This window comes from Oncorhynchus mykiss, chromosome 12, assembly GCF_013265735.2.
Source record: "Oncorhynchus mykiss isolate Arlee chromosome 12, USDA_OmykA_1.1, whole genome shotgun sequence".
NCBI classification, from domain to species: Eukaryota; Metazoa; Chordata; class Actinopteri; order Salmoniformes; family Salmonidae; genus Oncorhynchus; species Oncorhynchus mykiss.
The window spans coordinates 98,973,220-98,987,687 of NC_048576.1; the positions used below are offsets into that span (position 1 = coordinate 98,973,220).

Consider the following 14,468-nt stretch of genomic DNA (forward strand, 5'->3'; position numbering starts at 1 on the left):
GGCAAATGCTTTCTTGTATTTCTCATGTCAATCTTATATCCCGACGCACTAAACAGGCTCACATTGTAATTACATTTTCAATAGGGTAATTACAATGTAATAACAAAGCTATTGTCTGACCACGAGAGTCAAGTCATAAGATGTCATATTTTGCCGGGCTGCACTGGCTCCAACATTTCATACTGTCTATGGAACCTATGGGGTTATGGCTCCTACATTTCATACTGTCTATGGAACCTATGGGGTCATGGCTCCAACATTTCATACTGTCTATGGAACCTATGGGTTATGGCTCCAACATTTCATACTGTCTATGGAACCTATGGGGTCATGGCTCCAACATTTCATACTGTCTATGGAACCTATTGGGTTATGGCTCCAACATTTCATACTGTCTATGGAACCTATGGGGTCATGGCTCCAACATTTCATACTGTCTATGGAACCTATGGGGTTATGGCTCCAACATTTCATACTGTCTATGGAACCTATTGGGTTATGGCTCCAACATTTCATACTGTCTATGGAACCTATGGGGTCATGGCTCCAACATTTCATACTGTCTATGGAACCTATGGGGTTATGGCTCCAACATTTCATACTGTCTATGGAACCTATTGGGTTATGGCTCCAACATGTCATACTGTCTATGGAACCCATGGGGTTATGGCTCCAACATGTCATACTGTCTATGGAACCTATGGGGTTATGGCTCCAACATTTCATACTGTCTATGGAACCTATTGGGTTATGGCTCCAACATGTCATACTGTCTATGGAACCCATGGGGTTATGGCTCCAACATTTCATACTGTCTATGGAACCTATGGGGTCATGGCTCCAACATTTCATACTGTCTATGGAACCTATGGGGTTATGGCTCCAACATGTCATACTGTCTATGGAACCCATGGGGTTATGGCTCCAACATGTCATACTGTCTATGGAACCCATGGGGTTATGGCTCCAACATTTCATACTGTCTATGGAACCTATGGGGTTACGGCTCCAACATTTCATACTGTCTATGGAACCTATTGGGTTATGGCTCCAACATGTCATACTGTCTATGGAACCCATGGGGTTATGGCTCCAACATGTCATACTGTCTATGGAACCCATGGGGTTATGGCTCCAACATTTCATACTGTCTATGGAACCTATGGGGTTACGGCTCCAACATTTCATACTGTCTATGGAACCTATGGGGTTACGGCTCCAATATTTCATACTGTCTATGGAACCTATGGGGTTATGGCTCCAACATGTCATACTGTCTATGGAACCTATGGGGTTATGGCTCCAACATGTCATACTGTCTATGGAACCTATGGGGTCATGGGCTCCAACATTTCATACTGTCTATGGAACCTATGGGGTCATGGCTACAACATTTCATACTGTCTATGGAACCTATGGGGTCATGGCTCCAACATTTCATACTGTCTATGGAACCTATGGGGTCATGGCTCCAACATTTCATACTGTCTATGGAACCTATGGGGTCATGGCTCCAACATTTCATACTGTCTATGGAACCTATGGGGTTATGGCTCCAACATTTCATACTGTCTATGGAACCTATGGGGTCATGGCTCCAACATTTCATACTGTCTATGGAACCTATGGGGTTATGGCTCCAACATTTCATACTGTCTATGGAACCTATGGGGTCATGGCTCCAACATTTCATACTGTCTATGGAACCTATGGGTTTATGGCTCCAACATTTCATACTGTCTATGGAACCTATGGGTTATGGCTCCAACATTTCATACTGTCTATGGAACCTATGGGGTCATGGCTCCAACATTTCATACTGTCTATGGAACCTATGGGGTTACGGCTCCAACATTTCATACTGTCTATGGAACCTATGGGGTTACGGCTCCAACATTTCATACTGTCTATGGAACCTATGGGGTTACGGCTCCAACATTTCATACTGTCTATGGAACCTATGGGGTTACGGCTCCAACATTTCATACTGTCTATGGAACCTATGGGGTTACGGCTCCAACATCTCATACTGTCTATGGAACCTATGGGGTCATGGCTCCAACATTTCATACTGTCTATGGAACCTATGGGTTATGGCTCCAACATTTCATACTGTCTATGGAACCTATGGGGTTATGGCTCCAACATTTCATACTGTCTATGGAACCTATGGGGTTATGGCTCCAACATTTCATACTGTCTATGGAACCTATGGGGTTATGGCTCCAACATTTCATACTGTCTATGGAACCTATGGGGTTACGGCTCCAACATGTCATACTGTCCTATGGAACCTATGGGGTTATGGCTCCAACATTTCATACTGTCCTATGGAACCTATTGGGTCATGGCTCCAACATTTCATACTGTCTATGGAACCTATGGGGTTATGGCTCCAACATTTCATACTGTCTATGGAACCTATGGGGTTATGGCTCCAACATTTCATACTGTCTATGGAACCTATGGGGTTATGGCTCCAACATTTCATACTGTCTATGGAACCTATGGGGTTACGGCTCCAACATTTCATACTGTCTATGGAACCTATGGGGTTATGGCTCCAACATTTCATACTGTCTATGGAACCTATGGGGTTATGGCTCCAACATTTCATACTGTCTATGGAACCTATGGGGTTATGGCTCCAACATTTCATACTGTCTATGGAACCTATGGGGTCATGGCTCCAACATTTCATACTGTCTATGGAACCTATGGGTTATGGCTCCAACATTTCATACTGTCTATGAACATTTCATACTGTCTATGGAACCTATGGGGTCATGGCTCCAACATGTCATACTGTCTATGGAACCTATTGGGTTATGGCTCCAACATGTCATACTGTCTATGGAACCTATGGGGTTACGGCTCCACATTTCATACTGTCTATGGAACCTATGGGGTCATGGCTCCAAACATTTCATACTGTCTATGGAACCTAGGGGTCATGGCTCCAACATTTCATACTGTCTATGGAACCTATGGGGTTATGGCTCCAACATTTCATACTGTCTATGAAACCTATGGGGTCATGGCTCCAACATTTCATACTGTCTATGAAACCTATGGGGTTATGGCTCCAACATTTCATACTGTCTGTGGAACCTATGGGGTTATGGCTCCAACATGTCATACTGTCTATGGAACCTATGGGGTCATGGCTCCAGTGGGTGTGGTGTTATTTCGCAGTGTCAGATCCTACATAGCGGTGACCAAAGTGAAGACCGTGCTGCAGCCTGTGCACCTGGACGCCAGCGAACCCTGGGAGAAGTGGGCGGGCCTTCCACGCGGGGCCTGTGATGTCATCGTGGCCATTAACCTGCTTCAGTGCAGCTCTTTCGACACCGTAGAGGTAGGCCTAACACGGCAGGTCAGCATTATACGCATCATAATTTGGCTGTGAAGCTTTATGAATGTATGAGTGAAGATGTGTCAGTCACTTATAGCCCGTGTGAAGCGCCAGAGTCTGGGTCTCTGTCTCTCTCCCCAGGGCGTCGTCAAAGGATCAGGACAGATCCTCAGACAAAATGGTCTCTTGATCACACATGGGGTAGGTATCATGGATGGACAGAAGGGGGAATGGGGGGGGGGGAAATATATTTTTTTTACAACAGACACCTCTCCCCTCCCCAGCCCTACGCCATCAACGGCACCATCACCCCCAGCTGTATGGAGGACTTGGACCAGGAACTACGACAGATGTGAGTTATTACATCATAAGAGAGGAGCTGGCCAATGCGGAGCTACTACCATATAGCTTCTTCCCATTAGTTCACTCAGGGTTGAGGGTCAAAGCCATGAATCCCAACCGTCACTCTGTTTTACCATCAATTCTGTTCCCCTACAGGAACCCAGGGTGGGGTCTACCAGACATCGACATTCTGAGACAGCTGGCGTTTGGGAACGGGATGCGCATGGAGAGGATGGTGAGTCTCTTTAACCAGTCTGCTGGTGTGTATGTATAAACTAATGTATCTTTAAGGATGGACTATACTGTACACACAGAACATGTAACATGGGTGTCTGCTGCTAACCCCAGTCCTTCTATAAGGATGTTTAGGACCAAGCCTTCAGAATATGTAACAGAAGGTATATCTGCTACTAGCTCAGTCCTTCTATAAGGATGTTTAGGACCAAGCCTTCAGAATATGTAACAGAAGGTATATCTGCTACCAGCTCAGTCCTTCTATCAGGATGTTTAGGATCAAGTCTTCTTTTGTTTCCCCAGATAGAGAGGGAACAGGATAATAAATACCTGGTCTATCAGGATGTTTAGGACCAAGTCATTTGTTTCCCCAGATAGAGGGAACAGGATAATAAATACCTGGTCTATCAGGATGTTTAGGACCAAGTCATTTGTTTCCCCAGATAGAGGGAACAGGATAATAAATACCTGGTCTATCAGGATGTTTAGGACCAAGTCATTTGTTTCCCCAGATAGAGGGAACAGGATAATAAATACCTGGTCTATCAGGATGTTTAGGACCAAGTCATTTGTTTCCCCAGATAGAGAGGGAACAGGATAATAAATACCTGGTCTATCAGGATGTTTAGGACCAAGTCATTTGTTTCCCCAGATAGAGAGGGAACAGGATAATAAATACCTGGTCTATCAGGATGTTTAGGACCAAGTCATTTGTTTCCCCAGATAGAGAGGGAACAGGATAATAAATACCTGGTCTATCAGGATGTTTAGATCAAGTCTTCATTTGTTTCCCCAGATAGAGAGGGAACAGGATAATAAATACCTGGTCTATCAGGATGTTTAGGACCAAGTCATTTGTTTCCCCAGATAGAGAGGGAACAGGATAATAAATACCTGGTCTATCAGGATGTTTAGGACCAAGTCTTCATTTGTTTCCCCAGATAGAGAGGGAACAGGATAATAAATACTGGTCTATCAGGATGTTTAGGACCAAGTCTTCATTTGTTTCCCCAGATAGAGAGGGAACAGGATAATAAATACCTGGTCTTGAGGAAACGTTGCCATGGAAACAGGGCTTCTTCTGCATCTGAACAGACATCCCAATGACCCGTGTTTTAAACATGTATTTATTATGTAAATAAAGTACGTTAATGCAAAATAAAATGTATGTTGTGCCCTTTCATTTTCTGCTCCTAAATGACAATGCATCTAGCCTGGTCCCAGATCTGTTTGTGCACCTGCCAACTGCGTGGCAATGCATCTGGCCTGGGCTCACATCTGTTTGTTCTATATTGAGTTGGCTTCTACAGCCTGGTCCCAGATCTGTTTGTGTCTATATTGAGTTGGCTCTACAGCCTGGTCCCACATCTGTTTGTTCTATATTGAGTTGGCTCTACAGCCTGGTCTCACATCTGTTTTGTTCTATATTGAGTTGGCTCTACAGCCTGGTCCCAGATCTATTGTTCTATATTGAGTTGGCTCTACAGCCTGGGTCCCAGATCTGTTTGTGCATCTGCCAACTGCATGGCAATGCATCTAGCCTGGTCCCAGATCTGTTTGTGCATCTGCCAACTGCATGGCAATGCATCTAGCCTGGTCCCACAATCGGTTTGTCCTATATTAAGTTGGCTCTACAGCTGGTCCCAGATCTGTTTGTTCTATATTAAGTTGGCTCTACAGGCCTGGTCCCAGATCTGTTTGTTCTATATTGAGTTTGGCTCTACAGCCTGGTCCCAGATCTGTTTGTGCATCTGCCAACTGCATGGCAATGCATCTAGCCTGGTCCCAGACATCTGTTGTCACTATATTGAGTTGGCTCTACAGCCTGGTCCCACATCTGTTTGTTCTATATTGAGTTGGCTCTACAGCCTGGTCTCACATCTGTTTTGATTCTATATTGAGTTGGCTCTACAGCCGTGGTCCCCAGATCTGTTTGTTCGATACTGAGTTGGCTCTACAGCCTGGTCCAGAGTCGTTTGTTCTATACTGAGTTGTGCTCTACAGCTGGTCCCACATCTGTTTGTTCTATAGTGAGTTGGCTCTACAGCCTGGTCCCAGATCTGTTTGTTCTATATTGAGTTGGCTCTACAGCCTGGTACCCAGATCTGTTTGTTCACCTTCCAACTGCATGGCAATAGCATCTGGCCTGGGGCTCACATCTGTTTGTTCTATATTGAGTTGGCTCTACAGCCTGGTCCCACATCTGTTCTATATTGAGTTGGCTCTACAGGCCTGGTCCCAGAATCTGTTTGTTCTATATTGAGTTGGCTCTACAGCCTGGTCCCAGATCTGTTTGTGCACCTGCCAACTGCATGGCAATGAGTGACAAGGAGTTGGCATGACAACAGGCTGGCACTACCGCCTACTTCAGATTCCAAAGATAATATGACAGAAAACAACACAGAGCAGATGGACAGAGAAGAACAAGATATTTATTCAATAGAATCTGAAAATGACTTTAAAACAAGTCAGACAGAAAGAAGATCATTATGATGAGTAAAGAAGTTCAAGATGGCGTCAAAGGGGGTTACATAGGAAGTCACTGATTGGGTGGATGTTACATCACATGTTACATCACATGTTACATCACATGCCATACCCTGAAGAACTGACTCCCACCACCTCTCCACTCCCGGCCACAGGGTTCTGAAAGACACTCTGAAAGGGTGGATCTCAACAGGTATTTTCCTGATTCCCTCCCCTACGTCCTCTCTCTCTCTCCTCCTCAAAACATCAGACGGAAGCGAGCAAAGAATTAGAGAAGAACCAAGGAAAGGAAACGAGGGAATTGAGGAAATGGTTTTGTGATTAAACCGAACTTTACTGAAACTAGCACCAGAAACAAAAATGATGCCCATCTAATGTAGAGTCCCCCTCTACAGATAACTCCACCTCAGCACCCACAGATACACACCTATAGGGCTTTTGTCAAAAGTAGTGCACTATATAGGAAAAAGAGTGCTGTTTAGGACACACCCAGTCAGAGGGTCTCTCTACTCGCTCATAGGCTGTGTTTACACAGGCAGACTCATTCTGGGGTTTTGACACTAATTGATCTTTTGACCAATCAGGTCAGATCTTTTGCCACTAATTGGTCAAAAGATCAGAATGGGACTGCCTGTGTAAACAGCCATATAGACCCGACTGCAACCCTCTGGATAACTGCTAGTTAATATTTGGCAATGGAACTACATTTGTAATCTTACGTTCCATTCACACTAGTTCCTCCTGGAGTGTGATGCAAGGCATTGTGGTTAATTAATGGAGTTGTTGGGAGAGACCCATTATGTCAACAGTTGTGACATGGGACACCTTGAGAGAGTGATGGTGGTAATCGGTCTCTGGAGCTGTGAATATTGGGAATTGTAGTTCCACGCTGGATGTAAGTGTTCTATTGTAGTCCCATACGGCTTCCCCTCAGCCAGTCTGATTGGTGAGACGATATAGGAAGTGTAAAACCTAATAAAAAAAGGTACTTCCTTTCTCCCATGTTCTCAATCATAAACTCAAAAAGCTTTAGTGAAAAACACTACCAAGCCGTAGCAACACAAGACGGCTCATCTATACTTTAAAATGAGCTCTGTGTGTCTCTGACACTCTCACTAGAACCCTGGGACCTGCTAGAGGTGCTTTTCTGTGCTCCGTCCAACATCTTCCTTCACTCACCTCTCCATTAACTCTCCCAGCCCCTGTCAACCAAGCAGGCAGTATGAACCAATGTCCAATCACCACAATATGACCCCAGAACAGTTACTGCTGTAACACCTGACATGTCCATGGAAATAACGACTTTAACATGCAAACTAGCTTATTCAAATATGAGAAAGGATGGTCATGGTCTTGTCTTAGATTCCATTGATTCCTGTCATATTTGATTTGTTCCTTTATTATACCACTGACTAGATGAGCTTCAGATATTAGTTTCAGAAGAGAAAGACTACATACAGTATCAGAGAGAGAGAGAGAGAGATACAGAGAGAGAGAGATACAGAGAGAGATACAGAAAGAGAGAGAGAGATACAGAGAGAGAGAGAGAGAGAGAGATACAGAGAGAGAGAGATACAGAGAGAGATACAGAAAGAGAGAGAGAGATACAGAGAGAGAGAGATACAGAGAGAGAGAGAGAGAGATACAGAGAGAGAGAGAGATGCAGAGAGAGAGAGAGAGACAGAGAGAGTTGAGGTGAGGACAGAGAGAGGTGAGGACAGAGAGAGGTGAGGACAGAGAGAGGTGAGGACAGAGAGAGGTGAGGACAGAGAGAGGTGAGGACAGAGAAAGGTGAGGACAGAGAAAGGTGAGGACAGAGAAAGGTGAGGACAGAGACAGAGAGAGGTGAGGACAGAGAGAGGTGAGGACAGAGAGAGGTGAGGACAGAGAGAGGTGAGGACAGAGAGAGGTGAGGACCAGAGAAGGTGAGGACAGAGACAGAGAGACAGAGAGAGGGTGAGGACAGAACACTGTACAAAATGCATTAAAAGGGGTAAAGTGTTTCTTATAGCTCAGGTGAGTTCCCTCCCCGTCTAGGTTCCTAGTGAAATACAACCCTGGGGTTAGGCATGGTGCATAGTAACACTACCTACACCCCCTCCTCACTCCTCTCATCCTCTATGTCATCTGGGGGAGAGAGGATGGCTAGGAGGAGAGGTAACATGTCTGTTACACAACTATAATATTTCACAACATTGCCGTAACGAAACAGAAACATTGTGAGAAACGTGTGTTTGTTGGGGAATCCAGGCACGAGCCAGCAGAGAGAGAGAGGAGAACACAGGAGGAGAAGAGAGGTGAGGACAGAAGAGGAGGAGAGAGGTGAGGACAGAAGAGAGGTGAGGACAGAGAGAGGTGAGGACAGAAGAGAGGTGAGGACAGAAGAGAGGTGAGGACAGAAGAGAGGTGAGGACAGAAGAGAGGTGAGGACAGAAGAGGAGAGAGAGGGTGTAGTGTGTTGAACCCTGCCAGCAGCAGGTTGGTAATGTTAAGCTGAGCTAGCCATGGTGGATGGATCAGTCGAAGGAGATGAGCGTGCCTCGCTGCCTGGATGGACCTGCGGAGGCTGCTGCTGCTGAACCTGCTGCTGCGGGCCACCAGGGGGAGCCATCTACACAGGAGAGAGACAGAAGTTAGCGGTGAGAGAGATGAGATTACCATCAATCCCTCACTGCAACTCCCACTACATAGAAAAACAAGCCTCTGACAGACAGAATCAGAAGTCCCCCTATAGACAGGCAAACACTATGCTGAGAGAGAGAGCGGAGGGGGACGAGAGAGGAGAGAGGAATGGGAAGAGGGCGAGAGAGAGAGAGAGGGAAAGAGGAGGGGGAAGATAGGAGGAGAGAGGAAGAGAGGAAGAGAGGAGAGAGAGAGGAAGAGAGGGAGGGAGAGAGGAAGAGAGGAGGGAGAGCGAGGAAGAGAGGAGGGAGAGTGAGAAGAGAGGAGGGAGAGAGGAAGAGAGGAAGAGAGGGAGGGAGAGAGAAGAGAGGAAGAAGAGTAGGGAGAGAGAGGAAGAGAGGAGAGAGAGAGGAAGAGAGAGAGAGAGAGAGAGGAAGATAGGAGGGAGAGAGAGGAAGATAGGAGGGGGAAGAGAGAAACCAAGAACTCCTACCTGTTGTACATGGGCTGTTGTCCTGGGCCCTGCATGTAGGGTTGTTGTGGGGGCATGTTGGGTCCTGCCCAGGTAGGGCTGCCATCATACTCTGCATGGCGTAGGGTGGTAGGTTAGGCCACGTAGGACATACCGTTAGTGGGAGGAGGCTGGGACATGGGGGGCAGAGACTGGGCCTGGGACACCACGTTCTGCTGAGACCGATGACAAGAAAACATTAACATTACAGACGTCGCTAACAGATGATTTAAAGCCTACATGTAGAATGTATTATGATGTGGTTATAATCTATTATAACACTAGTCATGAGCCGTTTGACTCCCTTTATAAACATCATCACATCATGATGCTAAATGAGGAGGAGGAGGAAGAGGAGGAGGAGCCACGTTGAGCTTTGACTCCCTTTATAAACATCACATTATGATGCTAAATGAGGAGGAGGAGGAGGATGGAGGAGGAAGAGGAAGAGGAAGAGGAGGAAGAGGAGGAGCTTTGGAAAGTCAGTGAGGACCAGGGACACAAAATGAAAGAGGGACATGAACCTGAAGCCCATTTTAAAAGGAGTCCAGGTCAGTGGTACCGGAGCACCAGGTCCCAATGGAGAGTGCCAACGGTCATGAAGCAGGAAGTTTAGTGAAGGAGGAATAATGGTGGCAACAGTTTGAGGAAGGCCCTTTCCTGTTTCAGCATGACAACGCCCCCGAGCACAAAGCCAGGTCCATACAGAATGGTTTGTCGATGTCGGTGTACCAAGAGGCTTCTTAACAGCTTCTACCCCCAAGGACATAAGACTCCTGACCAGCTAATCAAATGGCTACCCAGACTCCTCTTTAACACTGCTGCTACTCTCTGTTTATTATCTATGTATAGTCACTTTAACTCTACCTACATGTACATATTACCTCAATTACCTCAACTAACGGTGCCCCTGCACATTGACTCTGTACCGTAACACCCTGTATATAGCCTCCACATTGACTCTGTACCAGTACAAACCCTGTATATAGCCTCCACATTGACTCTGTACCGTAACACCCTGTATATAGCCTCCACATTGACTCTGTACCGTAACACCCTGTATATAGCCTCCACATTGACTCTGTACCGTAACACCCTGTATATAGCCTCCACATTGACGCTGTACCGTAACACCCTGTATATAGCCTCCACATTGACTCTGTACCGTAACACCCTGTATATAGCCTCCACATTGACTCTGAACCAGTACCCCTTGTATAAAGCCTCCACATTGACTATGTACCGGTACCCCCTGTATATATCCTCCACATTGACTCTGAACCAGTACCCCCTGTATATAGCCTCCACATTGACTCTGTACCAGAACCCCCTGTATATAGCCTCCACAATGACTCTGTACCAGTACCCCCTGTATATAGCCTCCACATTGACTCTGTACCGTAACACCCTGTATATAGCCTTCCACATTGACTCTGTACCAGTACCCCCTGTATATAGCCTCCACATTGACTCTGTACCAGTATCCCCTGTATATAGTCTCCACATTGACTCTGTACCAGTACCCCCCTGTATATAGCCTCCACATTGACTCTGTACCAGTACCCCCTGTATATAGCCTCCACATTGACTCTGTACCAGTACCCCCCTGTATATAGCCTCCACATTGACTCTGTACCAGTACCATCCTGTATATAGCTCCCACATTGACTCTGTACCAGTACCTCCTGTATATAAGCCTCCACATTGACTCTGTACCAGTACCCCCCTGTATATAGCCTCCACATTGACTCTGTACCAGTACCCCCCTGTATATAGCCTCCACATTGACTCTGTACCGGTACCACCTGTATATAGCCTCCACATTGACTCTGTACCAGTACCCCCTGTATATAGCCTCCACATTGACTCTGTACCAGTACCCCCTGTATATAGCCTCCACATTGACTCTGTACCAGTACCCCCCTGTATATAGCCTCCACATTGACTCTGTACCAGTACCCCCTGTATATAGCCTCCACATTGACTCTGTACCAGTACCCCCTGTATATAGCCTCCACATTGACTCTGTACCAGTACCCCCTGTATATAGCCTCCACATTGACTCTGTACCAGTACCCCCTGTATATAGCCTCCACATTGACTCTGTACCAGTAACCCCCCTGTATATAACCTCCAAATTGACTCTGTACCAGTACCCCCTGTATATAAGCCTCCACATTGACTCTGTACTGGTACCTCCCTGTATATAACCTCCACATTGACTCTGTACCAGTACCCCCTGTATATAGCCTCCACATTGACTCTGTACCAGTACCCCCTGTATATAGCCTCCACATTGACTCTGTACCAGTACCCCCTGTATATAAGCCTCCACATTGACTCTGTACTGGTACCCCCTGTATATAACCTCCACATTGACTCTGTACCAGTACCCCCCTGTATATAGCCTCCACATTGACTCTGTACCAGTACCCCCTGTATATAGCCTCCACATTGACTCTGTACCAGTACCCCCTGTATATAGCCTCCACATTGACTCTGTACCAGTACCCCCTGTATATAGCCTCCACATTGACTCTGTACCAGTACCCCCTGTATATAAGCCTCCACATTGACTCTGTACTGGTACCCCCTGTATATAACCTCCACATTGACTCTGTACCAGTACCCCCCTGTATATAGCCTCCACATTGACTCTGTACCAGTACCCCCTGTATATAGCCTCCACATTGACTCTGTACCGTACCTCCCTGTATATAGCCTCCACATTGACTCTGTACCAGTACCCCCTGTATATAGCCTCCACATTGACTCTGTACCAGTACCCCCTGTATATAAGCCTCCACATTGACTCTGTACCGGTACCTCCCTGTATATAGCCTCCACATTGACTCTGTACCAGTACCCCCTGTATATAGCCTCCACATTGACTCTGTACCAGTACCCCCTGTATATAGCCTCCACATTGACTCTGTACCAGTACCCCCTGTATATAGCCTCCACATTGACTCTGTACCAGTACCCCCTGTATATAGCCTCCACATTGACTCTGTACCAGTACCCCCTGTATATAGCCTCCACATTGACTCTGTACCGGTACCTCCCTGTATATAGCCTCCACATTGACTCTGTACCAGTACCCCCTGTATATAGCCTCCACATTGACTCTGTACCAGTACCCCCTGTATATAGCCTCCACATTGACTCGGTACCGGTACCCCTGTATATAGCCTCCACATTGGACTCTGTACCGTAACCCCCTGTATATAGCCTCCACATTGACTCTGTACAGTACCCCCTGTATATAACCTCCACATTGACTCTGTACCGGTACCCCCTGTATATAACCTCCACATTGACTCTGTACCAGTACCCCCTGTATATAGGCCTCCACACTGACTCAGTACCGGTACCCCCCTGTATATAGCCTCCACACTGACTCTGTACCAGTACCCCCTGTATATAGCCTCCACATTGACTCTGAACCGGTACCCCCTGTATATAGCCTCCACATTGACTCTGTACCGGTACCCCCTGTATATAGCCTCCACATTGACTCTGTACCGGAACCCCCTGTATATAGCCTCCACATTGACTCTGTACCGGTACCCCCCTGTATATAGCCTCCACATTGACTCTGTACCTGTACCCCCTGTATATAGCCTCCACATTGACTCTGTACCAGTACCCCCTGTATATAGCCTCCACATTGACTCTGTACCAGTACCCCCTGTATATAGCCTCCACATTGACTCTGTACCAGTACCCCCTGTATATAGCCTCCACATTGACTCTGTACCGGTACCCCCTGTATATAGCCTCCACATTGACTCTGTACCAGTACCCCCTGTATATAGCCTCCACATTGACTCTGTACCGGTACCCCCTGTATATAGCCTCCACATTGACTCTGTACCCGGTACCTCCCTGTATATAGCCTCCACATTGACTCTGTACCAGTACCCCCTGTATATAGCCTCCACATTGACTCTGTACCAGTACCCCCTGTATATAGCCTCCACATTGACTCGGTACCGGTACCCCCTGTATATAGCCTCCACATTGACTCTGTACCGTAACCCCCTGTATATAGCCTCCACATTGACTCTGTACCAGTACCCCCTGTATATAACCTCCACATTGACTCTGTACCGGTACCCCCTGTATATAACCTCCACATTGACTCTGTACCAGTACCCCTGTATATAGCCTCCACACTGACTCAGTACCGGTACCCCCTGTATATAGCCTCCACACTGACTCTGTACCAGTACCCCCTGTATATGGCCTCCACATTGACTCTGAACCGGTACCCCCTGTATATAGCCTCCACATTGACTCTGTACCGGTACCCCCTGTATATAGCCTCCACATTGACTCTGTACCGGAACCCCCTGTATATAGCCTCCACATTGACTCTGTACCGGTACCCCCTGTATATAGCCTCCACATTGACTCTGTACCTGTACCCCCTGTATATAGCCTCCACATTGACTCTGTACCAGTACCCCCTGTATATAGCCTCCACATTGACTCTGTACCAGTACCCCCTGTATATAGCCTCCACATTGACTCTGTACCGGTACCCCCTGTATATAGCCTCCACATTGACTCTGTACCTGTACCCCCTGTATATAGCCTCCACATTGACTCTGTACCAGTACCCCCTGTATATAGCCTCCACATTGACTCTGTACCGGTACCCCCTGTATATAGCCTCCACATTGACTCTGTACCAGTACCCCCTGTATATAGCCTCCACATTGACTCTGTACCGGTACCCCCTGTATATAGCCTCCACATTGACTCTGTACCGGTACCCCCTGTATATAGCCTCCACATTGACTCTGTACCAGTACCCCCTGTATATAACCTCCACATTGACTCTGTACCAGTACCTCCTGTATATAACCTCCACATTGACTCTGTACCAGTACCTCCTGTATATAGCCTCCA

At 46.7% G+C, this 14,468-nt stretch overlaps 2 protein-coding genes across 2 annotated transcripts in view; one reads left to right on the forward strand and one right to left on the reverse strand.

Annotated features, from left to right (window-relative positions):
• The first annotated feature begins 3,113 nt into the window (after positions 1-3,113).
• Positions 3,114-4,027, forward strand: LOC110516605 (methyltransferase-like 26 B). The gene is made up of 4 exons (XM_021594997.2): positions 3,114-3,358; positions 3,497-3,556; positions 3,640-3,707; positions 3,854-4,027. Exons 1-4 carry the CDS (start codon positions 3,122-3,124, stop codon positions 3,969-3,971), a joined length of 483 nt encoding a protein of 160 aa, XP_021450672.2. The 5' UTR covers positions 3,114-3,121; the 3' UTR covers positions 3,972-4,027.
• Positions 4,028-8,541: 4,514 nt separating this feature from the next.
• The window catches only part of LOC110539185 (hepatocyte growth factor-regulated tyrosine kinase substrate), a 37,873-nt gene continuing 31,946 nt past the window's right edge, over positions 8,542-14,468 (reverse strand). The window contains 5 exon segments of the mRNA XM_036939568.1: positions 8,542-8,545; positions 8,976-9,029; positions 9,534-9,594; positions 9,597-9,649; positions 9,651-9,724. Coding sequence (XP_036795463.1) covers positions 8,542-8,545; positions 8,976-9,029; positions 9,534-9,594; positions 9,597-9,649; positions 9,651-9,724 — 246 coding nt within the window.

What these genes read in the sequence shown, in the direction of transcription:
- LOC110516605 (XM_021594997.2), top strand. Translation starts at nt 3,122, where the DNA reads ATGGCTCCAACATGTCATACTGTCTATGGAACCTATGGGGTCATGGCT. An exon ending in GTCTCTTGATCACACATGGG is followed by an intron (nt 3,557 to 3,639) that starts GTAGGTATCATG and finishes TCCCCTCCCCAG; the next exon opens with CCCTACGCCATCAACGGCAC. An exon ending in GACCAGGAACTACGACAGAT is followed by an intron (nt 3,708 to 3,853) that starts GTGAGTTATTAC and finishes GTTCCCCTACAG; the next exon opens with GAACCCAGGGTGGGGTCTAC.